This window comes from Camelus bactrianus, chromosome 12, assembly GCF_048773025.1.
Source record: "Camelus bactrianus isolate YW-2024 breed Bactrian camel chromosome 12, ASM4877302v1, whole genome shotgun sequence".
NCBI classification, from domain to species: Eukaryota; Metazoa; Chordata; class Mammalia; order Artiodactyla; family Camelidae; genus Camelus; species Camelus bactrianus.
Genome location: NC_133550.1, coordinates 27,834,504 through 27,861,852, shown reverse-complemented (window position 1 = coordinate 27,861,852; position 27,349 = coordinate 27,834,504). Strand labels below are relative to the sequence as shown.

The 27,349-nt window shown below is 36.9% G+C and overlaps 1 protein-coding gene and 1 long non-coding RNA gene across 2 annotated transcripts in view; one reads left to right on the top strand and one right to left on the bottom strand.

The window, feature by feature from the left end:
- CAND1 (cullin associated and neddylation dissociated 1) overlaps positions 1-21,072 on the bottom strand; it is a 46,472-nt gene extending 25,400 nt beyond the window's left edge. The window contains exons 1-2 of the mRNA XM_010970502.3: positions 20,681-21,072; positions 10,614-10,757 (exon numbers count right to left, since the gene is read on the bottom strand). Coding sequence (XP_010968804.1) covers positions 10,614-10,757; positions 20,681-20,748 — 212 coding nt within the window. The 5' untranslated portion in view covers positions 20,749-21,072. The remainder of the gene's footprint in view (positions 1-10,613; positions 10,758-20,680) is intronic.
- A 73-nt stretch (positions 21,073-21,145) lies between these two features.
- Positions 21,146-27,349, top strand: part of LOC123612983 (uncharacterized) — a 28,037-nt gene continuing 21,833 nt past the window's right edge. Inside the window, exon 1 of the long non-coding RNA XR_006720310.2 lies at positions 21,146-21,744. This is a non-coding gene — a long non-coding RNA (uncharacterized LOC123612983). The remainder of the gene's footprint in view (positions 21,745-27,349) is intronic.

The window sequence follows — 27,349 nt, the reverse complement described above, 5'->3', positions numbered from 1 at the left end:
ATCCCTTTCACACTTAAAAAAAAAAAAATGAAGACCCCAAAGAATTTTTCTTATATGTGGGTTCTATCTATCAATGTTTACATTAAAAATTAAACAATAATAAACTCACATATTACCATAAATAATGCAGCTATATTCTCAAAAAAGGGAAAAAATAGCTGTTCCACATTTTTGCAAATTAATGTTTGGGTATAAAAGAAAACAACTGGATTTTCATATCTGCTTTTGCATTCAATCTAATGTGATACCACACGTCATATGGCCTGTGGGAAATTATACTGTACACTTATGAGACAACGAGCATCAAAAGGGAAATAAGGGCACACTTAAATCTAACTATATCAATATTTACAATAAACATCAATGGACTAAAAACCACTCCCATCAAAGGAAGAAATTATGAAACTGAAAAAAAGGATAAAGAAAAAAGCGCAACCCAACTATCTGCTGTCTACAAGACACATAATTTAACAATGAAAGCACAGATTAAACTGAAAGTAATATAAAAAGATACACTATGCAAACACTAATCTTAAAAAAATTGGAGTGGCTGTATTAACATAAAATATACTTAAAGATAAGATGTATTTAAAGAGAAATATTTTATATTCATAAAAAGATCAATCAGGAAGAAATAATTATAAATGTGTATGCACCTAGTCATACAGCTTTAAAATACATGGAGCAAAAACTGACATTATTAAAGAGAAAAACAGATAAATTGACAATTATAGTTGGAAATTTTAACACTCCTCTCTCAGTAATTTAATATGAAGGAAAAAAAATCAGAAAGGATATATAAATCTGAACAACACTATCAACTACCTTGACCTAATTGACATTTATAATACACTATTCACAAAGGATATATAAATCTGAACAACACTATCAACTACCTTGACCTGACATTTATAATACACTATACCCAACTACCAAAGAATACACTTTTAAAGGTACACAGAACATCCACCAAGACCTATTATATGCTGAACATGAAACAAATCTCAGTAAGTAGACAAAACAGACAAAATAAACCTTCCTGAAATCTTAAGAGTATGGTTCTCTGACCATAACACAATTAAGTTTGAAACCGGTAAAAATAAAAATAAAACATAGACATCCACATAATCTGAAATATTTGAAAACTGCTTCTAAATAACCCATGGATCAAAGAAAAATCACAACAGAGATTAAAAATATTTCAAACTAATAATGAAAATACCAAAATTTACTTAGAATATATACCTTTAAATGTTTAAGAATTAGGAAGGACAAAAGTGAGTGGAAAGAAAAATAATGAGAAGAATTCAGTGAAATAAAGCAACAAACAGGGAAAATTAAAAAACCCTAAAGTCAGTTGTTTGGTAAAATTAGTAAAGTTGGTAAATCCCTGATTGAATGAATTGAGGGGAAAAAGGAGAGAGAGAAAACACAAGTTACCAAAATCAGGATTAAAAGAAGGGGATATTCACTGATGACAATTGTTCAGGTAGAATATCCCAAGGAATCAACAAAAAGTACTGTAATAATAATGAGATACTATGGCTCATGGTTAAAAGATTCAGTATTGTTAAGATGTGATTCTCTTTAAATATTTCTATAGCTTCAACACAATCTCAATCAAATTTGAGCAAGCTTATTTTTAAGAATAGAAATTAACAAACTGAATCTAAAATTTACAGAGAGTTCTGGTCAAGATGGCGGAGTTGTAGGACCATGAGCTCGCTGCTCCTTGGGACTACAACAAAACCACAACTGAATGCTAAACAACCATCAAAAAAAGACTGGAACCTAGCAAAAAAGATCTGCAACTGGAAACAAAGAAGGAACCACAGCAGGATGGTAGGAAGGGCGTGCTCACGATATAATTGGGCCCCATACCAACCCCCTACCTCCCCGGTCAGTGACCCACAAGCTGAAGATCTGTTAAGTCACAGAGGCCCTCCCACAGGAGTGAGAGCTCTAAGCCCCATGTGAGGCTCCGCAGCTCAGGTCCCGGCATTGGGAAGAGGAGACCCCAGGACAACTGGTTTTGAAGGCCAGGGGGGGCTTGGCTCTGGGAGCCTCACAGGACTAGGGGAAATGGAGACTCTATTCGCTTGGGAAGCATACATGGAAACTCATGTGCACCAGGTCCAAGGGTAGAAGCAATGATTTCATAGGAACCTGGGCCAGACCTGCCTGCTGGATTTGGAGGGTCACCTGGGGATGTGGGGCACAGCTACAGCTCACTCAGGGGACATAAAAGCTGGTGGCGGACATTTGGGAGTGTTAATCTACAGGAGCTTACCTGGAAGCTGACATCTTGATTGGATCATTAGCACCAAGTCCTAGCCCCACCTGTAGGGAAGCCTCAGGCCAAACAATGTACAGGGTGGGAACACAGCCACACCCATCACCTGACTTCCTAAGCCACAAAGGCCTCTAGACACAGCCCTACCCACCAGAGGTCCAGGACCAAGCTTCATCCAGCAGTGGGCAGGCACTGGCTCCTCCTGCCAGGAAACCTGCACAAGCTTCTAGTCCAGCTTCATCCACTGGGGCAGATACTAGAAATAAGAAAACAATAATCCCAAAGCCTGTGGAAGGAATCCACAAACATACAGAAAGATGATATGAGGCAGCAAAGGAATATCTCCCAGGGTACAAGATAAAATCCCAGAAGAAGAAATAAGTGAGGAGGAGATAGGTAATTTATCTGAGAGTTTAAACTAATGATGGCCAAGATGTTCACAGAACTCAAGAGGAGTACAGATGCACAGAGTGAAGTTTTTAGCAAAGAGTTGGAAAATATAAAGAATACCCAAACAGAGTTGAAGAATAGAATCACTGAAATGAACAATACACTAGAAGGAACCAAGAATAGACTAAATGACGCAGAAGAACGGATCAGTGAGCTAGAAGACAGATTAGTGGAAATCACTACTTCAGAACTGAAAAAAGAATAAAAAGGAATGAAGATCGTTTAAGAGAACTCCGGGACAAAATAAAGCGCTCTAATATTGCATTATAGGGGTCAAGAAAGAGGAGAAAGGACCTGAGAAAATTTTTGGAGAGATAATAGCCAAAAACTTCCCCAACTTGGGAAAGGAAACAGTTACCCAAGTCCTGGAAGCGCAGAGAGTACCACACAGAATCAACCCAAAGAGGAATACACCAAGGCACACAGCCATTAAATTGACAACAATTAAGGATAAGGAGAAAATATTAAAATTAGCAAGAGAAAAGCGACGAATAACATACAAGGGAACTCCCATAAGTTTATCAGCTGATTTTTCAGCAGAAACTCTGCAGGCCAGAAGGGAGTGGCACAATATATTTAAAGTGATGCAAAGGGGAAACTTACAACCAGGAATACTCTATCCAGCAAGGCTCTTGTTCAGATTTGATAGAGAAATCAAAAGCTTCACAGATAAACAAAAGCTGCAAGATTTCAGCACCACCAAACCAGCTTTACAACAAATGTTAAAGGAACTTTTCTAGTCATCAAACTACAAGAAAAGAGAACAAAAAGAAGAAAGAGAAAAAAAAAAGAGAGACCTACAAAAGATTGCTTTGGCTGTTCAGGGTGTTTTGTGGTTCCTTACAAATTTTGGAATTGTCTGTTCTAGTTCTATGAGGAATGTTGTGAGTATTTTGATGGGGGTTGTGCTGGATCAGTGGATTGCTTTGGGTAGTCTGACCATTTTGGTAATGTTGATTCTTCCAATCCAAGAGCACAGGAAATCTTTCCATTTCTTTGTGTCATTTTGGTTTTCAGAGTATAGGTAACCTTGGTTAAGTTTGTTTCTAGATATTTTGTTGTTTCTGATGTAATGGAAATGTCTCAGCCAGTTATAAAATTCTGGTTTCTGAAGTGAAAAAAAAAAGTGAATGAAGGAATGCAAATGGCAAAATATCCTTTCTTATGGGTGAGTTGTATTCCATCACATATGTATATATGCTGCATCTCCATTATCTATTCAACTACTGATGTGCACTTAGGATGCTTCCATATCTTGGCAATTATAAATAATGTTGCTGTTAATATCAGGGTGCATGTATCTTTTTGAATTAATTCTTATTTTGTGGTTGGCTTTATTCCTTTGATAACTATGTAAGTTCAAAAAGCTAAAGCTCTAAACGTTCTTAAAAACAATGAACAGTACATATATGTAAATTAAAAACTATATGTACAGTAAAAAAAAAGATCTATCAAGCCATGAAAGACATAGAAGAAACTTAAAAGACATATTACTAAATGAAAGAACCCAGTCTGAAAAGGCTACAAACTGTACGATTCTAACCAAATGACATTCCGGAAAAGGCACAGCTACAGAAACAATAAAAAGATAGTGGTTTCCAGGGGTTTGGGGAGAGGGAGGGAGGAATGAATAGATGGAGCATAAGGGATTTTAGGGCAATGAAAATTTTCTGTAGGATACAATGGTGGTGGCTACATGTCATTATGCATTTGTCAAAACCCATAGAATGAACAACATTAAGAGTGAACCCTAATGTAAACTATTGATTTTGGTTGATAATAATGTGCCCACGTTAGTTCATCGATTGTACCAAATATGCCACACTGATTGAGGGATGTTCAGGGTGGGGGGGGTATATGTGTGAGTGGGGAGGGCTATGTGCGAACTCTGTATTTTCCACTCAATTGTGAACCTGACACTGCTCTAAAAGAAGAGTCTATTAAAAAGAAATTTACATGGAAATGCAACAGAAATTAAAAAATCAAAATACTTGTAGAAAAAAAAGAATGAAGCTAGAGAACTTACATTACCTTATTTTCAGACTTCTATAGGCCTACACCAGAGTTTCTAAACCAAGGGTGATTTTTGCTCTTTAACAGACATTTAACAATGTCTGGAGACACTTCTGGTTGTCACTACTAGAGGATGAAGGAATGCTTCTGGCAAAAATAGAAACTGCTCAATATCCAATAATACATAAAATACACAGGATAGCTCCCCACAGCAAAGAATTATCTGGCCCCAAAACTCCACAAGACTGAAAAAGCTTGAGCTATGCTAATAGAATAGTGTGGTACTGGCATTAGAACAGACAAATATATCAGTGGAGCAGATTAGAGTCTAGAAATAGACTCACACTTCTATAATCAACTGATTTTTGACAAAGATGCCAAAGCAATTCAGTAGGGAAAGGAAAATGTTTTCAATAAATGATGCTTCAACAACTGGACAGCCAAATGGGGGGAAAAAAAAACAATTCCTACTCCATAAAAATTAATTCAAGATAGAAGAGAGGACTAAGTAAAAGTTGAAACTATAAAGCTTTTAGAGGAAAACACAGGAAAAAAAATCTTTGCAACCTAAACTAAGATTTCTTATAACACAGAAAGCAATAACCATAAAACGAAAGTTGAAATTAATTTATAAATTAAATCAAACTAAACTAAATTTAAAAATAAAAACTTAAAACTTATCAATTTGGGAGAAAATCCCTATAAAACACATGTATCATATGATATCACTTAATATGTAGAATCTAAAAAAAAAGACACATGAACTTATTTATAAAAGAGAAAGAGACTCATAGACATAGAGATCAAACTTATGGTTACCAGGGGGAAAGGGAGTGGAAGGGATAAACTGGGAGTTCAAGATTTGCAAATACTAACTACTACTGTATATAAAATAGACAAGTTTATACTGTAGAGCACAAGGAACTATATTCAATATCATGTAGTAACCTATAATGAAAAAGAATATGAAAAGGAGTATGTATATGTATGAAACATTATGCTGTACACCAGAAGTTAATATATTGTAAACTGACTATACTTCAATTAAAAAAAGAAAAAATCAGGTCTAAAAAAAAAAAAAAGTGTCAAAGGACCTATATCCAGAATATATTATATTATAACTCTTATAATTTGGTAACAAAAGGACAAACTTGATTTTAAAAACTGGGAAAAGTCCACAAAAAAATTAAGTTAGAATACTCTCTCACACCATACACAGAAATAAACTCAAAATGGCTTAAAGGCTTAAACATAAGACAAGACACAATAAATCTCCTAGAAGAAAACCTAGGCAAACATTACCTGACATACATCTCAGCAATGTTCTCCTAGGGCAGTCTACCCAATCAACAGAAATAAAAGCAAAAATAAACAAATAGGACCTAATTAAAGTTAGAAGCTTTTGCACAGCAAAGGAAACCATAAGCCAAACAAAAATATAACCTATGGAATGGGAGAAAATATTCGCAAAAGATGAGACTTACGAGGGCTTAATTTCCAGAATATATAAACAATTCATACACTTAGTAAGAAAAAGAAAAACCCAATCCAAAAATGGACAGAAGATCTAAACAAGCAATTCTCCAATAAAGACATACAAATGGCCAATAGGCACATGAAAAAATGCTCAATATTGCTTTATCAAGAGAAATGCAAATCACAACTACAATGAGGTGTCACCTCACACCAGTCAGAATGGCCATCATTCAAAAGTCCACAAACGATAAATGCTGGAGAGTGTATAGAGAAATGGAACTCTCCTACACTGCTGGTGGGAATGTAGTATGGTGCAGCCATTGTGGAAAACAGTATGGAGATTCCTCAAAAGACTAAAAATAGATTTACTATATGATCCAGCAATCCCACTCCTGGGCATACACCCAGAGGGAACCTTAATTCAAAAAGAAACTTGCACCCCAATGTTCATAGCAGCACTATTTACAACAGCCAAGACATGGAAACAACCTAAATGTCCACTGACAGATGACTGGATAAAGAAGTTGTGGTATATTTATACAATGGAATACTACTCAGCCATAAAAAAGATGTCATTTGCAGCAACATGGATGGACCTGGAGAATCTCATTCTAAGTGAAGTAAGCCAGAAAGAGAAAGAAAAATACCATACGTTATCACTCATATGTGGAATCTAAAAAAAAAAGACAAATGAACTTATTCACAAAACAGAAACAGACTCACAGACATAGAAAACAAATCTATGGTTACCAGAGGGGAAGGGGATGGAAAGGGATAAACTGGGGGAGTTCGAAATTTGCAGATACTGACTGGTGCATATAAAACAGATAAACAAGTTTATACTGTATAGCACAGGGAACTATATTTGACATCTTGTAGTAGCTTACGGTGAAAAAGAATATGAAAATGAATATATGTATATTCATATATGACTGAAGCATTGTGCTGTACACCAGAAATTGACACACTGTAAACTGACATACTTCAATAAAAAAAAGATTTAAAAAAAAAAGGATGCCCATGATCATTAAATAAATAAATGGCCAATAAACAAACAAAATAGCATTAGACATCATTAGTCATCAGGGAAATGTAAATTAAAACTACACCGATACACCGACTGGAACAGCTAGAACTACAGAGTGGTAACCAACTATTGATGATAACGTGGAACAACTGGTACTTTCATGTAAAATGGTACAAATACTTTGGGAAACAATTTCACAATTTCTTAAAAATCTAAATGGACAAAAGCAATTTCACTCTTCCATAAGAAATAAAGACACATGTCCTGAGAAGAGTTTATACAAGAATGTTCGTTGTATCTTCACAGTAACCAAATCCTAGAAAAATATCATTGTGCTATTACACGCAACTACTGAACAATTACTAATTAGTAATAAAAAATAATGAAACACTAATAGACCCAACATAAAACTAATTTAAGGTGAACAAGGTTGACCTTAAGTAGGAAAGTTGTGAGGTAAGGATACAATTTTATCTTTTTCAAATGGTTATCCAGTTTTTCAAAAAAAAGGTCCAACTTTTCTCATAATGACACTATCTTCATCATATACTTTCCATTCTACTTTACTCTACTGTTCTATTAATGCCTTAATATCTTACTGCTTTGATTAGATAAGCACGCTAGTATGTTTTCTTATCTTGTAGGGCTAACCAAAACGTCCAACTCTAGCAAGTTTCAGGGTTTTCATGGCTATCCTGAGCAAAGATCTGTCCCCCTTATCCCTCCCACCAAAATACAGAATCAACTTGTGTAGCTTGTGGGAAAAAACTTACTGATTTTTAGAAATAAGTTAGCATTAAATTAACCTGGAAGAGAACTGACAATCTTGTTGAGTTATCCTATCCAAAGACACGGGATGTCTTTCCATTTGTTCTAGTACATTCGTTTCCAAGTACATGTGTGTTACTGGTCAAGAGTATTTTAAAGTTTTCCTTCTGTAAGTTGTAAAAAATTGTAACCTTACCTTAAACCATACAATATCGTCACCCAAGGTCACCATTGTAACATTTCTTGTTACATTTATTCCTAGGCATTTTGTCATTCTGTTGCTTTAATAAATGGACATTTGCTTCCATATCTTTCAACTGGTTATTATTTGCTTATGTGAAAGCTACTGATTTTTCCATTAATTTTATAGCCTGTTCCTTCACTGGATTATTACTTACATTAATTATTTTCCTCGATTGACTTGGTTTTTCCATCTATCTTTTAAAATTCTTTTGTGTCTAAAATTTCCTCCCTTGCCTTATAGTAGCTAATACCTTCAAAAAAAATGTAATGGAGATAGAGACACATCCTTGTTCCTAACTTCAGGGTGACAGTAGCTGGTAATTTACTGGCTTTTGGGTTGAGGTATGAGTATCTGTTTGTATACTTTTTTTAAAAAAGGTCCTTATTGATTCCTTGTTACTAAATGTTTTACTGAAATATATGATGAATTTACTTTAGTGAGAGACATAAAGCATCCTTGACCTATTTTTCACTCTAATGACACATTAATTATGATGCTGGTTTTTGGAAGGTGTTTCACTTCTGATTTTTTTAAATCAATAATCAAAGTTGAATCTTATCAGTGCCTTGACAACTAACCAGATAGTTTTTTTCCTCTGATCTATTAACATGATGAAATAAAAATATTAATAAAGCACATAAAATTAAACTGCTCCTATATTCTTGGGATGAACCTTACTTGGTCAAGGTATGTTACACTTAATATATTGTTGGACTTTATTTTGAACATTTAAATGAAACTGGTCCATAGCTTTCTTTTTTTAGTGTTATCTATAGTCAGGATTTATTATCAGCATTTGGTTTAAATAAAAGACTGGAAGTTTTCACACCGTATGTTCTGAAATAGTACTAGAACTATCTGTACTGGAATTATCTGTCCTTTGAGGTTTCAAAGACTTGTATGAAAGATGTCTAGACATGAGTTTCTTTCAGGTGATGAGTTCTGTAATAAATCTTCCAATTTCTTGATAAGGCTACTGAATAATTTGTGTTGGGATTTTCCCTCCTCCAAGAATCAGTTCTTGGGTTTTATCTCCTAATATATTACTTCTGTTCATATCTTAATTCCTGTCGTATTTTTCCTGAATATATGTCACTTTCCTCTCCACCCATTAAATTTTAAGTATAAAAGATCATCGAAAGATCAAAAGGTCACATTCCTAACAAGTAAAGATTCAAAGTTAAGTGAATAAAGCTTTGTGTACCTCTTTCTAGGACAAAGCCTACTTTCAATCATCATTCTTAAAGGCTGACAATTGTTCAGCATATATTTTGAACAAAACAACTTTGTTTATTAACAAGCATATGGCAAAAGAAAGAATTAAAAAATGAAAAATAATGATTTAAGTAAAACCAGACTCACTTTCATTATTCAGCAACTCCTTTAGGACCTGTTTTATTTTAAACTTGCAAATGTCCCAAGTTAAAGAAAGTTGTACTACCAGTCTAGAAATTCTAGCTGACCAATGATTTCTCACTTTTGCCTGTTTTTTACAGCAGGTACATAAAACCTTAGCCTAAAATAAATTTCAAATCTTTACAAGAAAATCCAACAAAGGTACTAAGACAATGCTTTACTTAAGCTGATATCAAACATTATATGCCATACAAAATGACATAAAATTTCAGAATCTAATTTTCATATGAAACCAAAGATTATACTATTAACTTAGTATGTAAATTGTTCAGGGCTTCTAATATTTGGTATGCATAAATTAAACAGATGCATTAATACAATTTACCAAAAACTCAAATTCTGTACCTTATTACTAATCCTGAGTCCAACTGTCAATATCATGCCTAACAAGATACTCTCAATGTACTGTACACACAAAGATAACTGGAATTCTCAATTTTTAGGTAAGATTCTTTATAACTACTGTACCATCCATGTTGATTTAATTATGGTTTTAATTACAGCTGCTATCCTTTATTAAGTCTTCTTATCTTTTATTTTCCTTGTCATTATTTTTTACTTCCCTTGTCATTGGTTCTTAAATATCTCCCCCACTGGAATAGAGAGATGGATAGTAAGTAGGCCTTTTAACCTAGCTAAAAAGCCTGGCCAAATGAATAAGAGAACTGCTTTTTCTGGAGTTTCCTGTATGTACTTCAAAAGAATTAAAATAACATGAAGGCCACATCTAGCCAATACAGAAACTACATATAAGGAAATGTGTCTCATGTACCAAGTACAAACACTAAACAATCACCAATCACTTACATATTCTAAAGGAAAATTCCAGAAAAACATACTACAAGATTATAATAATTTACCAATTATTACACTGAGTTTTTTAAAAGGAAATGGGAGCTGTGAAAAGCAATCAAAAAACAACTTACCATTTGACAGCTAAATTCTGTACCTCTCCATTTTTATCTTCCAGTAACTTCAAAATCATTTTTACTACCTTCCTTTCGCTATCATCATCCAACTTGATGGAATCTTTCTGCAGTTCTGTCATCAAATCATTTGTAGCCATAAACCTATCAAAAAAATTAAAATATGTTGGTAATGAAATTTTTTAAGCATTAATAAAAAAGATCATAGTTTTCAAACCCAATGCTATTACTCATATCTAAGTCCTGATCTACTCTTACAAGGTATCATTGACCACAACTATTTTTCCCCAGGTTAGTCTTGATTTCAAATTTACTGACAGGACCTACAGCGAATGCTCTTTCATTCTAAGTTGGGCCCTGAACAACACAGGGGTTTTGGAGGTGTCACGAACCTCCCCTGAAAAAAATCCATGTATAACTTTCCAGCATCATCCATATCTGCAGTTTTGCATTTGTGAATTCAACCTGCTATAGATCATATAGTATTTTTATTGAAATTTTTTTTTCAATTTTTATTGAAAAAAATTCCCACAGTGTTCAAACCCATCATTTAGGGATCAACTGTAATTACATCACTGCATCTAGGAAAAGAAAAGCTCCTCTTTACTTTTTCTCTGCATGTGATTTGAATTATATCTAAGAAGCTTTTAACTAACATTAAGAATTACCTTCCTGTGTAATATTTTGTGTTGGATTGGGGGTCACATATTACAAATTACTGGTAACTTCCCAAATGCAAATTCTCACCTCCACCCCAAAGCCCACCACCAGTATCAGGTGTACGTTCAAAATGATGAAGAGGTGATTCCAGAAAGTTGTTCCACCTGACATCCAGCCCCCACTCCTTAAGAACCTTTGCCAAAGGAAGGCCAGACAAAAACTCCATTATGATCAGCTGTCTAATCTCAGCTTTAAATGAAAAGGATGAACAGAAGATGAAAATAAGGTAAATAATTTTTTTCTCTCAGATTTTTTTCTCATATACCTCACCAGAAAATTCATTTTAAAAATAAATTTCTTAGAATATTAGATAATTACATCGAAATAAAGCTCCAAAACCTGTTTAAAAGCCAAATGAATTCTCCTTAGAATTCCTGGCTCCCCTCCAGCTATTGAAATAATCTAACCAAAATAACGGCTACTTAAATTAATGCCTTTCTCTTCTATTTGAACCAGATCCAGTTTGGGTAAAACTTTAACAGTCATGTTACATACAGAAACGTCAAAATCCACATTTAAATCAATCTTAGAACACAACTATTGGAGCTGAAATGATAAACAGCTGATAGTCTGGCAATGTAGGCAATAAACTATGTAGTAAGGATTGGCAGAACAACTTACTAATTTAGCAATCCATTACTTGTAATTTTAAGGTGAACTCCAGTAACTAGTATGTTCATTTAATACTGATTTGATAAAGTTTAAACTACACACAAGTACAATTCTTATCAAGTTTTGTTAAACTGCTTATAAAGAAAAGCATATGTTCAAATTGATAAGATAAATTAAGCATGTGCCTTTTTAAAATTAACAGTTCTAACTGGAAGCTCCTCCCCATTTTATATGATGACAAAATGAAATTAAAACCACAGAATATTCCAGACAGTTTAAAAATAAAACCCACAAAACTGAAAAGAATGCTAATGCAGGCACTTCTACACACAAAGCATGGAAAGTACCTTAACTGTTTTGCTTAGATAAAATCCATAATATAACCATACTACTTAGGATCTCTAAGGACCCCTGAAATGTTAGTCATCTAGTTGAAGAGAAAACACACTGAGCATCAATTTAAATTTTAAAAAAAGCATATAATCCCAACATAAAAAAGTTACTTTATGGTTCTGAAGAAATTCTACTGATGTACAGATTTCTTCCTTTATTTACCATTTATTAATTCACTGCCTGTTATGCTACAAAGGCTGGACTATGAGCAAAAGACAGATAAAAGGTAAGTAAGCCTTGGCTCCTAACCTCAAGAGAGATTATATTCTAACAAAGAAGTCTATCAATTTTCAAAAATCTATACTTAACGGTTAGATTTTTAAAAAGTTGAAATGAGCACCTGCAAAATTAGCAATAGAGAGTATTTTTATAAACCAAAAAAACTAGATTGAGATAGTAGGAGGTTATAAGAGTTACTTTTTAATTGTGACTCTGAAGCCAGAAAGTTCTGAGAATTTCTTCCTTCTCTTAATTTGTTTAAAAATTTGCACTATAAATCTTATAAGGAAGTTGTCTGACCAGTTTGAAAGCCGTCCATGGCAGATTCAAAAGCCAATTTGTAAAATGGCTCTTAAGCATGTAATGTTTTAGGAATAGTACCAAGGGCCGTGATGATGCAGACTCAGTCCCTTCTTCTTAGCTTTTTCATCTAACAAGGCTGACAGACAGGTAAAGGACAAATCTCAAGCAAATTTTTTAAAATACTCAAGGTGTTTGGCAATGATCATATCAAAGAACTGATGGTTAGTTTGGATCTCAAAAGATTAATAGGGGTTTGCACAGGGAAAGCTGGTTTGGGATATTAAATTTATATGTGTGCATGGAGGTGGTGGTACGGACCATAATACCCCAGAGTGAAGGACTAAGGAGCAGTTCAGTGTGTCTGAGTCATAAGGAAATAGAAACCTAACAGGAAAATGGAAATGTAGGCTGAGGTCAAGATGAGAAAGGCTGTATTTACTCACTACTATGTAGTGAAAACCTTTTATTTATAAGGTACTGTACTAGGTGCTATGGACACAAGGACTGGCAAAGCAAATATGGTTGGTTCCTACTATCTTCAAGCTTACTTAACAGTCAAATAAAGGCATACTGATTTTTAAAAACTACATGAGTATTTACATACATGAGATAAATGCTATGAAGAAAAAGAATGTGTCACAAAGACAAGACAATGTTATAACAAAGTAATCTGACCTAGACTGGAATGGAAGTTGTGTATCGTGCAAGGGTTGAAAGATTAAAAAGATTTGTAGATCTTAGTAGGATTTTTAAAAATCTCTTTAGTCTTTCTTCTCAAAGCGATGGGAAGCTACTGAAAGGCATTTGGCATAGAGATGGGGAGTAAATGGAATGATCAGATTTACATTTCAGAAGTGATACTCCAGCTACACTGCGGAATACAGTTTGGAGAGAACCAGACTTCACTTAGCAGACTGAATGGAGAACAATAAGGAGAGCTATTGCAGCAGTCTAAGTGAGAAAGAAATGATGGTAGCTATAAGTAAGGTTAGGGTTAGGACAGTCAAACGAGATGGAAAAACGGACATACAGTCAATTCTCATTATTAACAGAGTAAAATTTTTTGTAACCCCCAAAATCAATTCTCCAGTGCTTTCATGTAATTTACAGACATGTGAAGAACGATGAAACATTTGAATTATCCAATGTACACATTACACACACACTCCCAACTGATGGTACACAAGATGATGCTCTGCCTTGTTCCAGCTCTCATACTGTAAACAAGCATCCTCTTCCCAGTCTACCTGGTGCCACTTTCTTTTTTTTGCACGTTTGTGCTATTTGTTGGTAATTTTGCTGTTTAAAATGACCACCAAGTGTCGTACTGAAATGCTACCTAGTGTTCCTGAATACAAGAAGGCTGTGACATGTCTTCCAGAAACACAAGGTAGATAAGCTTTGCTCATGCATGAGGTATAGTACCATTGGCTGTGAGTTCAATGCTAATGAAACATATATTAAATTGGTGTCTTTAAACAGAAACGCATAAAACAAGGTTCTGAACTGATCAACTGAAAAAAATACTGTGACTAGAGGCTGACAGGAACCTAACCCTGTATTTCCCTCACAATCAGTATTGCTAATTCAATGTTCGTTGCAAATTTATAGAAAGTACTGTGAATAAGCATCAACCCTATCTGAGATTTACAAGGGTAAAATTAATAGGTCTTTGAAATGGATTAGATACGGGGATGGTAAGGGATGAGTTAGGAAATGAACAAAGGAGTAGGAGGGAAACCACAGGACTTGGGTGTTAGTAGGTACGCATCCTGTTCAGAATCTTAATGTTACTGAACAACCACTGCCACACATCAGTTCAACCACTCATCTTATAACAGAGGAAGAAAGGATTAACAAGCTAGCTTGGTTCAACTACAGACTATACTAAATGGTCACTCCTTTGATCCTAATCAACAAAATTCCAGCAAAAGAGAAGATGTCAACATCAGGAATTAGTGCCCAGCAGCCTAACTTTGTCTGCCCTTGGCCAAAAGTGAGGACTAGAGCTGACCTAGCAGCCCCTGCATCCCAGGAACTGATCTGAGGCTCATACCTAAACCTCATGTTAACATCCAAATGAATAATCCAAACTGATCTGATGCTTACAGTGAAAGCACATTGTTTTCCTGGACATAAACATACAGAACATCCACTTCAGACAAGTTCACTTAGCAACACAAAATACCAAATACCCTCTAACTAAATGAGTGACTGCTATTTCTTTACTGATTTTAGCTTTTCCTCTGCTTTAGCATGCCCTTCTTATAACATTTTATAAGATGTCAAATGATAGAAATGCCTCCACTTTCTGACAACACTCAATCTAAAGCAAACCTCTGCTTCCTTAGACCCTTCCCAAAATTATCCAAGTAAGTCCTAACATCCTCTTACTGAGACATCCCACAGTGTGTTCTCCCTCAATATAATGGTAAACCCAACCTGTGTGAGGGATATCTATACGTGTAAGAGAATTTCAAGAAGGAAAAAAATGATAAACAGTGCTTACATTACATACCAAATAAATGAGCAAAGAAAATACCCACTAAATTAGTTACCTGGAGATTGTTAGGGATCTGAAGGAGAGTAATTTCAGTGAGCTTAGATGGCAACCTCTAAAAAGTTTAGTTTCTCGGTCAGTGGGAATTAGTATGGAAGGCAATGATCAGCTGTGATATTTAGGAAGAAAATTCAAATGGAAGAGTTATCAACAGACTGGATTAAAAAGAGGCCTGAGATGGGGAGACTATTTTGAGAAATACCCATGAGGGAACTAAAGGAAAGAAGGTGGAGAAGGGTGACATCAAGATTTTCCAACTGGGACATTTGGTGGGTTAGTAATGTAACAAGACAAAATAAGACTAAAAAAGCCTTAAGCTGGGAGGGGAGAAGATACATGTTAACTTTCTGACTTCTATGGGAGTCTCAGGTAGATTAACCTACAGGCAGTGCCATGTCATTCATTTATTCAAGTATTTTGCAGGGACCATCGTTAGAAACTGCCAGCCTCTGCAAAAAGTTGTATGCAAGACAGACTGGAACTTACACACTTGGCTTATTTTCCTGGACTGAAAGTTTCCTGAGGGGAGAACTTATTCATCTTTAGTAAATTCAATGTAGAGAAGCAGAAATAATGGTAGCAATAGATGCCTTACTGCACAATGACTGGTTTTCACAATCCTTCTTCTAAAATACAACCACAGTTTTACCCTGTTTCCAACATACATCTAAATGATATGGGCCAAATGCACCACCCAGTGAACCAATTATCTTTCAAAGATCTTGTTCACACCCCACTGCTGTCTCACCTTTTCTCACTTACTCTCTTACTAGAGATATGAATTAACTTGGGACAGTCTACATATTGCTCATGTAAATAAAACTAATTTTTAGTCATCTTTCTTCTTCCCACTTCCTTCAATGAGGCCCTTCCCTCTTCTTTTTCAGTGGTGAGCCCTAATCACTGTTGATAATCAGTTAGCAGTACTCTATCTGTATCCACACACCCCCCCCAAAATACCTAAGTGGGATCATGTAATTTACTGCCATCAACAAAGTACTTAAAAAGTGCTCAGAAATCACCTTTTTAATCTTTACAAATCTATTTCTTCTGATTAAACCTACTTTTCTTCAAGCACAAGCAGACCAGGTAACTTAGCCTCTCCTGTTACATTATTATAAATGCCCACACAGTACTGTTAAAGCTATGGATCTCTAAGGTCCCTTCCAGCTCTGTGATGATTCCATAACAGGCCTGAGATTTTCACCAGCATTTTAGACAGGTTCTAAGAGCAAATGCCTTCCAATAACCAAAACATATAAATTTGGTACCATAAGCCATTATCAAGCTAGGAAATTTTACAGTACAGTAAAGTATTTTAAGATAGTATCAAGTGGTAATTTAAAAAACAGACTGGGTAATAAGGTCCTGGGTTCAATCCCCAGTACCTCCCTTCAAACAATAAATAAATAAATAAATAGATAAACCCAATTATCTCCCCCTTTCAAAAATGAAAATAAAATTTAAAAAAGAATAGACTGGTATACTTTACAATGGTTTCTTGAAGAAACTTCCCCAACCCATACATGCTTTTTTCTTAACTCCAGAACTAAAATCCAATTCAACTAAAACAAGTAACTATTGAGAACACACATGGCCAAGGCACAGAATAGAGTGGAGGATTAAGTTCAGTAAGACAAGGTCTTTATGTGCTCCTATTAGAATTATCTATACCCTCTCCCCCAATGGAGTTTTGCTTAGTGTTTTTTCATACCTGTACCCATTTTCTCTAAGTACAACTTCCAGACCTAGTTCAGATTACTCCTTGAACATGAATCTCTTTGCTTTCATCTTCTCTGCCACTTAAGCCTGAAAACTACATATTGCCCTGTATAATTTTTCTTTACAAGTGTCTTAACCATTCAACATGCATGTAGATAATACTGAGGACAAGCATTAATCTTCAACTTTTGAAGTTCCTCTCAGGGAATTATTTAAAGTTTCTTCTAGTACATAATATTCCATAAACCTAATTTAAGAGGGAACTAAAACTTATGGTCTTACTCCTCATGTCTCCTAGTCAAAATCTTGGAGAGGCAGAATATTGTAGTTAGAGTTCATGCTCTGGGGGTATCTGGAAATCCAGATCTATTACTGTCTACTACTGTCTACTACTGTCTATCTGGGCAAGTACTTATCTTCAGATCAAAGTTTCCTCAGCTGTAATAGAGATTGCTAGTATTCACTTTAACAGAGTTGTAAGGATAAAGTGGATCAATGTATAAAGTCCACAGGAAGTATTAATATTAACTCTTATGCACAGAGAGATAAGAGAATGGTAAATTTATAAATGAAGCATTCATTTTGCACACGTTAAAGTTTTATTCCGTTATCTACAGAGTCACCTACTTACTGGCACTAAACTATAATATCTTACCTTCAAAGAATACAGAATGCTGAAACATGAAAGAAAAAGGACACCAGGTTTTGAGTTTTCTGCCCAATAAATTAAGCCTACAATTTTAAAAGTTCTATAAAGGGATTGTTTAAAAATGCTGACACTCATATTTTGAAGCCTGCACCCATTTACCTTCTCTTCATTAAAAAACTATGCAGTCATCCAGAGACCTAAAGTTTCAGGCCTATAAGGGACCTTTTGCAACCCATGAATGAGTCTCTCAAAAGTGAAAATTTAATCCCGAACTAAGTAGCCTACCCAAGGTATCACAGATAGTTCACAGTAAAGAATCCTATAGGACTAAAGCTCACATCTTGTGACCAACAAGAAATATTCTCTTTGGAGTCCACCATGAGAAAAATAAACTTTTCTTCCTTTTTGATGTATTGTTTTCTTCTCCCCTTAGCAGAGTGGTAGAGTGGTTTGCATGTTAGATTTTCTATAATGTTAACTATTCTTGTCTTCAAGATCCTTCTAGCACTAGGTATTTTAAAACATGTAACAACTATGATATTCACACCAAAATAAAAAGTAAATAAATTTCTAATGAGAAACTAGAAAGCATCATTTAAAAATAGAATACATGTATTCAAGTACTGAAAATACACAGAAAAATCTCAAAATACTTAACTGTAAATGATCCGTATTTTAATTAATCTCTTAAATGTCAGTAATGTAATATATATAGTGCTTTGGTTCCAAAGACTTATCTCTTACTGGATGGCCTAAGCATATTACAAGTCTTTAAAATAGTTAATTAAAATATCTTAATGATAAATTACTAGAAGTCACTTACTGTTCCTAAACACATTATCATAGTTACCAACTGTATTAGAAATACACCAATATCACACTTTTAGGAGAATAACCAATCCTCCAAGCAATGTTTTGATTTATTCTAGCCCAAATTCGTAGATAATCCTTATCAAGTTCAACAGTGGGTATGGCTTAATATTAGCACATTACTCTTCCATATAATTAAAAAAAAAAAAAAAAACCCCAAGCATGTATGTATTATCTTTCCAAGAAATTTAAGAAAGGAAGCTTTAGTCAATAATCACATATGTAGTATTATCATCCGACTTGATTTACTCTAAATATATCCATACACAAGTCTAACTAATGGAACAAAACTGTACTATTATAGGGAAAGTCCTGTCTTTAGACTAAAATTGAATACAATGAGTGAAATTCAGTATTTTTACAAAATGAGCCCAACTGACAGAAACAGGAGGGGGCGGGGGAATTACACCACACACTCTACAGTGCTTACAGATTTTAATGTAAGTTCCAGTCAAATGTTTACGTTCCAGGGGCTTGCACTGGGACCAAACAAAGCTCCAAAGGAAAATAAACAGCATTCTAATTATTTAAAAAACAAACAAAAACTTTTATTTCCCCCAATAATCTTGACTTTGACCCTACAACTACACAAATCTAAAAATACTAAAATACCCAAAATAAACATGTCTCCTCCAAAAAGTGACACTAAAAATCTTTATAATTAGCAAACTGATTTTAAGTTTTAAGTGCAATACTTAAAAACGTCCTAGGTAGCAAAACTTTTTGAAAATGATCTTTGGCTTTGAAGTTACAATCAAAACTCTATTTCATTGCCATTTTAATATGCCAGCGTATCAATTTAATTAGAAATGGTTCTCCTTTCACAAATTGAAAATTCTTTTCCAGTACATGAAGTGTGGGCATGTTTTCAAGTGTTAAAAGTGTATTGTTCATACGAAAGCACCAAATAAGCCCTTCGGCCACAATTCAAATTTAAGACTTCGTACCTTTAAAATGCATACAAAACACAACCAGCAGAGAACAAAACAAGTATCAATAATATAAACAGCTTTTTTAAATCGGGTGCTTATTTTGTGATGGCGACAGGAGGTGGGAAAGAAGGAATGTAACAATTACTGTAGTCCAAAAAAAAAGAGAGAGAAACCAAGATAATCCGTGAAAATATAACATTTCTTCAATACGCATGTTACCACGGTTTGGAACCAAGTCTCCTGCAACAGAACTTCTATACAAACCATATTCACCACCCCCATATTAAAAAACTCCTCCTTTCAGTAAGATCCATTTGCTCGATGTACCTCTTTGTTTATGGTTCAGCAATTCACCTTTCTGGCAGTAATTTTGGATAAAAGGAAATGAGACTGAAACCCCGAGTTCCCGTTTGGGTTTTTACCTGACAACGGAAAATGACAAGAGATGCTGGCGGGAAAACCCTACGAGTCAAGTTTCCACCATCCTGGCTCCCCCTCCTCTTTCTTCCCACCTTCATGAAAAAGATAATCCAAAGAAAAAGTTTATATACAACCCAGTCCCCGAAGAGCTAGAGGATAAAAGCAAATCGTTCAAACTGAACGCACCTAGGCCCACTCACAGCTGCGGGAAAGGAGGCGGCAGCTGGGTCCCTGAGTGGGCAGCAGGAGCTTGGGCGCCGCGAGCACGGCGGCCTAGCGCCTCGGGCAGGCCGGCGGTAGGCCCCACCTCCAGGTCTCCACGCCTAGAGCGACCCCTTTCCCCACCACGGTGCGCGGTCTTGCCCCTTCATGCTACCTGGGGCGGGAAAGTCACTTTCCGGGAGGGACTGCGGTGGGGGCGCTGGGGGACGCAGACCGGGCCTAGGACCCGAGGCGGGCAACGGCCTAAAGAAAAGAATGGGGGGAGGGGGTGAGAAGGTGGACGAGGAAAGGGGCCTGGCGGGACCGGGGAGCAGAGGCTGGGCTGGAGACCTCGGGAAAGCAAAAGAGCCGGTTAAGACCAAAGGGGTGGGGCAAGGCCTGTAAGAGGGCCAGAGACGCGAACGAGGGGCCCCGAGGTGGGCTGAGGGTCGGATTTCGGACTCACCTGAAGTCCTTGTCGCTGGATGTCATTTTTTCCAGCAAATTGGAAATGTGGTACGAGGCGCTCGCCATGTTGACGGCCTCGGTCCCGCCCGCTGGCGCTGCTGGTGCTGCCGCCCGCTGCCGCCGCCGGGGCTCCTCCTCTCGCTCGCGGCGGCTCCCGCTTCCAGGGTCGCAGCGCGACGCAGACACTGACTAGGGAGGCGCCTCGACGGGCTGCCCCCTCCCAGGCGAGACGTGGGCCCGTTCCGGAGGAAGCAGAGGCGACGGGACCGGCCTAACGACGGCGCTGCTCGCTGGAGAACGAGCGCATGGGCAGCGAGGAGTACAGCGGGGCCTCTTCGGGGAGCCAGACACTTCCACTCGGGCCCGTCTCACTCCCACTCCCTCCGCACTCACTCCTACGGGCTAGAGGCCAAAACCCGCCTCCTTCGCTCCGGGGGCGGAGGTGGTAGACGCAGGACGCTACGGAAAGCTGAGGTCAGAGTTCACGGAGGCCTTTCTACGCACGCTGTGGAGACGCTAGTTAAAGGGCAAGCCTGTTGGCTGAAGCCTGTGTCAGTCTTCGCGTGACCCGCCTTCCAGGAGGCATGACAACGACCGGAAGGGGCTGTTCTCGCGAGACTTGAAACCGACGGTTAAAGGACAGTGGGGGAGAGTGGGACAAGCATGCCTTCATTCGAATATAACTTGACTATTTTTTTTCCCTATACGCAAGTAAGAAAAAAAAGTTTACGACTTTTAAAGAGTATAAGGCCTGGGAGTAATGCCAATTAAGGGGTTATCCTAGTGACTAACAGAAGAATTATCAGAAGGAGCTTTCGTTGGGTATCGGACGCGTGGCCTACATTGCCTTAACCACGATGGTGTAATGTTGCCACGTGAAAACCACAAATCCCAGAATTCAGTCGGCATGTTACACTGGGCCAGGATGTGATTGGCTGAAGGAATTTGTAGCCTCCTCATTGGCTCCCGTAGGAGGAGTGAATGTGGGGATTTGTAGTCTGGCGGGGCCGCAGTGGTGGAGAAAAACCTTTGGAGCCCGGCGGACTGGGTTTCTGCAGCAAGGTCGGATTTTCTCTTACAGCTGTTTTTTGCTGCTATGGGGTGTCTGCAGAGCTAGGCTGCTGCGGTCTGGGCAGGCGCATTGCGGATGAGTTGATGTTCCTGGCAGAGGCCTAGTAGCGACTTCCTACTACTAACCTGTGAGCGTGGTGGTAGCCTCATCCTTTGAAGCCAGCTGAGCCCCTGCTCGGTACAGTCAGCGTGCACTGATGCAAGAAGGACCATAGTTAAGACTAATGAGCCGATGACTGATGATTGTATTCGGGGCTTACTCGTTTTATTTAGAATAGCAAAACAGTTACCCTCTGAAGTCAGCTTTTGTGGAATTGATAACCCTACGGCTATTTTATTGTTCCCTAAAACATATACACAGAACAATCTGAGATTAGATAATCAAATCATTTATTTTAGTATCCATGTTTTTATTTGCTTCATTCGTATTGGAGCTAACCTGCCTTCCTTTAAAAGAAAAGAAAAGAAAAAAAAAAAAAAAAAAAAAAAAAAAGAGAGAGAGGTGGTTAGTAAGCCCAGTTAAGAAACGAGGAAAATTCAGTCTCATTCAGTCTCAATTTCTTACTGCTCCTGTATTGGGGGTGGGGGGAGGGACGACACAATTTAAATAGCTCCTTTCTTTCAAGTATTAAGTCTCCACATTTCTTTCCTGTTTTTACCAAATGTTATTTAGTGCCCTGGAAAAGGCAGGCACAGTTATAGGCAATAACAATTAAAATAGATGAAACATGATCTGGCCTCAATTCATATTTAAATTTTCCCTCATTACTCGTTTACCCCTATGTATCCTTTTACTTTAATACTGCGGTTCTCCCCAGTAATACCATATCTCTTCCATCATTTTACCCAAGTCAGCTATCATTAGGTTCCGTGAGTGCTTCAGCCACAGTTAATTCCTTTCTGCCCTGAACAACCTTTACACAATAGTCAATATAAACTAAACACACACACCACACACAAACAAGCCAGTCATTTATCTTGTGTGAACCCCGCGGCCTAAAATCTCAATCATCTGGTCATAACCCCTTTTTTTTTTCAGCTTGAATCCAATCAGATACCAAATCATGTTCCTTTTGTGTGTATAAATCTTTTCATTTATCAATTTAGAACTGAACTGAATTTTCTAACTATATTTGTAGTTAGAGGAGCTTAACTATAAATCCTGAATACTACCACCTATTAGCTATCTTGGGCAATTCACTTTAAGCTCTCTGAGCCTGTGTTTCTCCATGGGTAACAGATGATTGTCAGTATTTCCCATAGGGCTGACTTAAGAGTTAAATGAGCTATTGTCTTGGTCTGCCAGGGTTGCCATAACAAAATACCATGGATTGTATGGCTTCAACAACAGAAATTTATATTCTCACAGTTCTGGAGGCTGAAAGTCCAAGGTCAATGTGCCAGCAAGGTCGGTTTCTCCTGAGGCCTTGGCTTGAAGATGCTACCTTCTGCGTCCTCACATAGCCTTTTCTCTGTGTACACAAACCCCTGGTACATCTTTCTCTTCTTATAAGGACACCAATCATACTGTATTAGGGCTCCACCCTTTTAACCTTATTTAACCTTAATTGTGTCCTCATGTAACCTTAATTACCTCTTTAAAGGCGCTATCTCCAAATACTGTTATTTTGGAGGGTAGGGCTTCAACATATGAATTTGGGGGGGACACAATTCAGTCTACAACCAGATATCCCATATAAAGTGGTCGGCATACTGCCTGGAACATAATACTAATTATTTATAAGTAATGTTATCAAACCAAAGTTGGGTCCACTTGCCCACATGCAGTAAAGCCAATCTACTGACACCAGGTTTTGGTTCCAATATAAGGAGAATAGGTGACTCGTGCTCAAAAACCCCAAACTCCCTGAAGGGTTTCAGGAAAGCATTTTTAAAGGCCAGGTGGAGGGGTCCCAGGGTACCTGATCAGCTCATGCACAATTCTCTGATTGGTTGATGGTGAGGTAACAGGGTGATGTCACAGGGGTTAACATTATCAATCCTCAGTGTCCAGCAGATCTGGCGGCTACATGTTAGTGATCATCTTCTTAGTTAATTTCTTCCATTTGGCAGGGGTTTTAGCATCTGAAAAACAACTATAGAAATGTGTATCAGATACAGTTATCTAGGTACTTAAGAGAGGAGCTAAAGCAGAGGATATGGGGGAGGGGTCTGTCCCAGGAAAGCCCATAGGGTCCTGCTTGGTTATACTAATATTTCTTGCACACTCACAAAGGTCATGGAAAGCATCTAATAAAAGTTGGCTATTATTATTATGACTATATTTCCTCAGGCTTACTTGTCCCTATCCCAAACCATCCTACATAGCCAGTTTACGGTTTTCCAAAACACTGTTTTTATCATGCTACTCACCAGTTTAAAAAGCTCAGTGCGTCTCTGCTACTGAATAAAGTTCAGATGTTTGCAATCAATCAGTGACTTCCTTTATCTGTCCCTAACCCTTTCTTTCTGGTCTTTCTCCCAGTTACAGGAATTGCTTCCATCAGTTTTTTTGAGTCCCTCAAAGACCCAACTCCAAGTTTTTAAACATCATCACTCTCATCATAATAATCAGCACTTACTTACAGGTCAGGTGCTGCGTTAACTCATTTAATCTACCTTTTAAGTAAAAGGGGCATGGAGAGAGGTTAAGTAACTCACCTAAGGTCACCAGTAAGGAAGGGGCAGTCAGGATTAAAGCCCAGACAGTGTTGCTTCAGAGCTCATACTCCAAACCTCGCTATTGGAATGCCTCTCACCTCCCCTACCTCCCTTTCTCAGGTCTTGAACCAATCATAGTTGTTTATCTGCTAGCCTCCAACTTCGGTGTAAGTTCCTTAAGGGCTTATACCAACTTAAAACCACTTCTGCTTCTTTCAGTTACTCAGCCTGTGTTAATTTTGTAGCAGGCACTCAATAGTGCTTAATTTTATTTTGTATTCTTGACCACTTAGAGATTTGATTTGTGTATCACTAAATATAGCTTGTTATCAAACAGTGGGAAAATGCTTTATGTTAAGGATCTGTAAATGCTAAATTAATGGTAAGTACAAAAGGAAATAAATTTAGATAAGACTATCCTCTAAGGATTTTCTTTCTAGTCAATGATTATAATGGAAAACTGAGACAAGAAATTTGATAAAAGTAAACAAGTAGAGTCTTTCAAGCTGTTGGGAAGTTCTTCAAATATCAACCAGTGGTTTAGCTTAATTCACATTTATTGAGTGTCTACCCTGTGTCAGGCACACCATGGGAAGAAAGGATTCTAAGAGAAATGTGGTTATTAGGTGGCAGAGAGTGCTGGGTGCTAGGTTTTTCTTCCCCTTCCAACTTCAAAAAACAAAAACAAACAAACAACCCCACCTCCACCATTCAGAGGAAATGAGAATCCCTGTAGGAAAAAAAGGGCCTGGAAAGCTCTGAGATTTGCCCAAGATGTTATTCAGGGTGAAGGAAAATATTTGACAGAGTATGTTTGAAAGCAGTGATTGAAAAACAAGGAAGAAACGTTTTACGTTGGTACCCCCCCCTACTTCAGATCATTCATCCCTCAGTTGGCCATCTACTGATCTGTGCCCATTTGAGGAGGGAAGAAGAGAAATGGAGGATAGAGAGGGGTATTGCATTGAGGCAGCTTCACTCCCTCCTATTTTTAAAGAGACCCACCAAGAGGGGCCAGGCACCCCTTTCAGAAGTGACTTTGTTACCGTCATCCTACAACTCCCTCCATTTAGTATGGCCAGGATGCATGAGTCTTCAGCAGGCAAAGTAGACAACTCCCTCTGAAGTACCTTGAGTATGAATGCTCGCTGTCGCTCACTCTCTTCCTCTGCCATGTGAAGATACAGAAAGATGGCAGCCATCTGCAAGCCAGGAAGAGAGTTCTATCACATTTTGTAACAGCAGCAAAGCTGACTAATACAAGTATGCAGCTACCTGACACATACAAGCATAGAATTTTTTAAGGTCCTACTTAGTACTATCTCAGGGGATGAGAGTACCATGAAACATAATTAGGAAATCATTTTTCTATTAGTAATTTTTTTTTCGTGAATTGAATGCTGAACAGGTGACAGGGAGGAGTGTCTTGGTGGAAAATAAGTTTGACATTCATTTTAATACAGCTTTTATGCCACGCAAATGTGAACTCTGCTTACTTCATATATTTGCTGTAAATTGAGTTAAAGGAAATAAAGAAAATAGAGCTATTTATTCAACTGGGTTATTAATTTCTGAAATGTAATTTTTTTGTTGAATGTCAAAGCTGATATGTTAATAAAGAAAGAAAGGGCAGTTCTGATTTGTGTTTCAGTGTAGACAGCTTTGCATACAAATAAACAGACACAAAATGCTTCTTGTTACAGATCACTTGTCAATACTGAATTCAACTCAGATGCAAAGGACGTAAATGCTATATAAGACTAATCTTAAGAAGATTTATTTCCAGTTGGCTGAAAACAACCCAACAGCTAGAGATTTTCCTATGATCTACTCTCTTCTAAACAACTGCTGGAAGCTCTTGGTTAATTTGTAGTGACACTCTAAATCAAAATTTAATTGTTATTCTATGAAGGAATTATTCTTTTAGAGTTAGAAATACATTTGCATCATATTAAAGAAAATTATAAAGATTATTTAAGTCACAAAGTTGCTTCCTTTGGAATATCTTCCATTTTACTCTGATTTTTGACTTTTATAACATTGTTAACCATCATTTGGCATTTTAAAATCATAACATTTTCTGATACGAATTTATAAAATCACTGTCCAGGGTTTTCAGACAACTAAAAACATAACTTTATAAATGTAAAGCTGGTTATCAGTTTTGGCAGGAGGATGCAGAAGAAAGGGCTAGAATTCAGCAAATGCTGCATTTTGCTTTAAATGCAGGTATTTGCTGATGATGACCTGTCCCGTTGCTTGAAAAGATATTCTGCCTACTACCGGGTGAAAGTTTTGACTCTGAGGGGGAAAGGTGTGAAAGAGTAATTAAAGAGAAATCAGGAGCCTACAGAATCAGGGATTGGGAAATAATTGAAAAAAAAAAAGGGTGGGGTAAATACTAATTTTAGTGAAAATAAATTTAATGAAGTGGTGCTGAGAGTCTCTCAGCAATGAATATTTATACAATGAAATCAGTCCATCATTATTACTCATACTATTAGATGAAGTGGTAAAAATATCACATTCTAGGAAAAAGATTGCTATTATATAAAATATGTGTTTTTGCTCTGCTTATCATTTTGGAAAATGCAAACTTTTCTTTATGAACCAAGTAAAAAAACTCATTTTGTATTTCACAAAGAATGCAATAAAAATTTTGCATCAATTTCTAAGTGTGAGAGCTTTGTTGTAATGGATGTAAGTGTTAATGCTTAAGACATGTTGCAACCTAGAATTGGTTTAGAAGAAAATATTTATTGATTGGGGCAAACTATTACCTTTCACAGTACAACCAAGGCTTAACCCAGGAAAAAATATTTGCAGAACTTTTTTTTTTTTTTTTTTTTTTGGACAAAGGAGCTGTACTCAGAACTCATATAACTCCATAATAAGAAGACAGAAATTCCTACTTAAAAATGAGTAAATACCATAA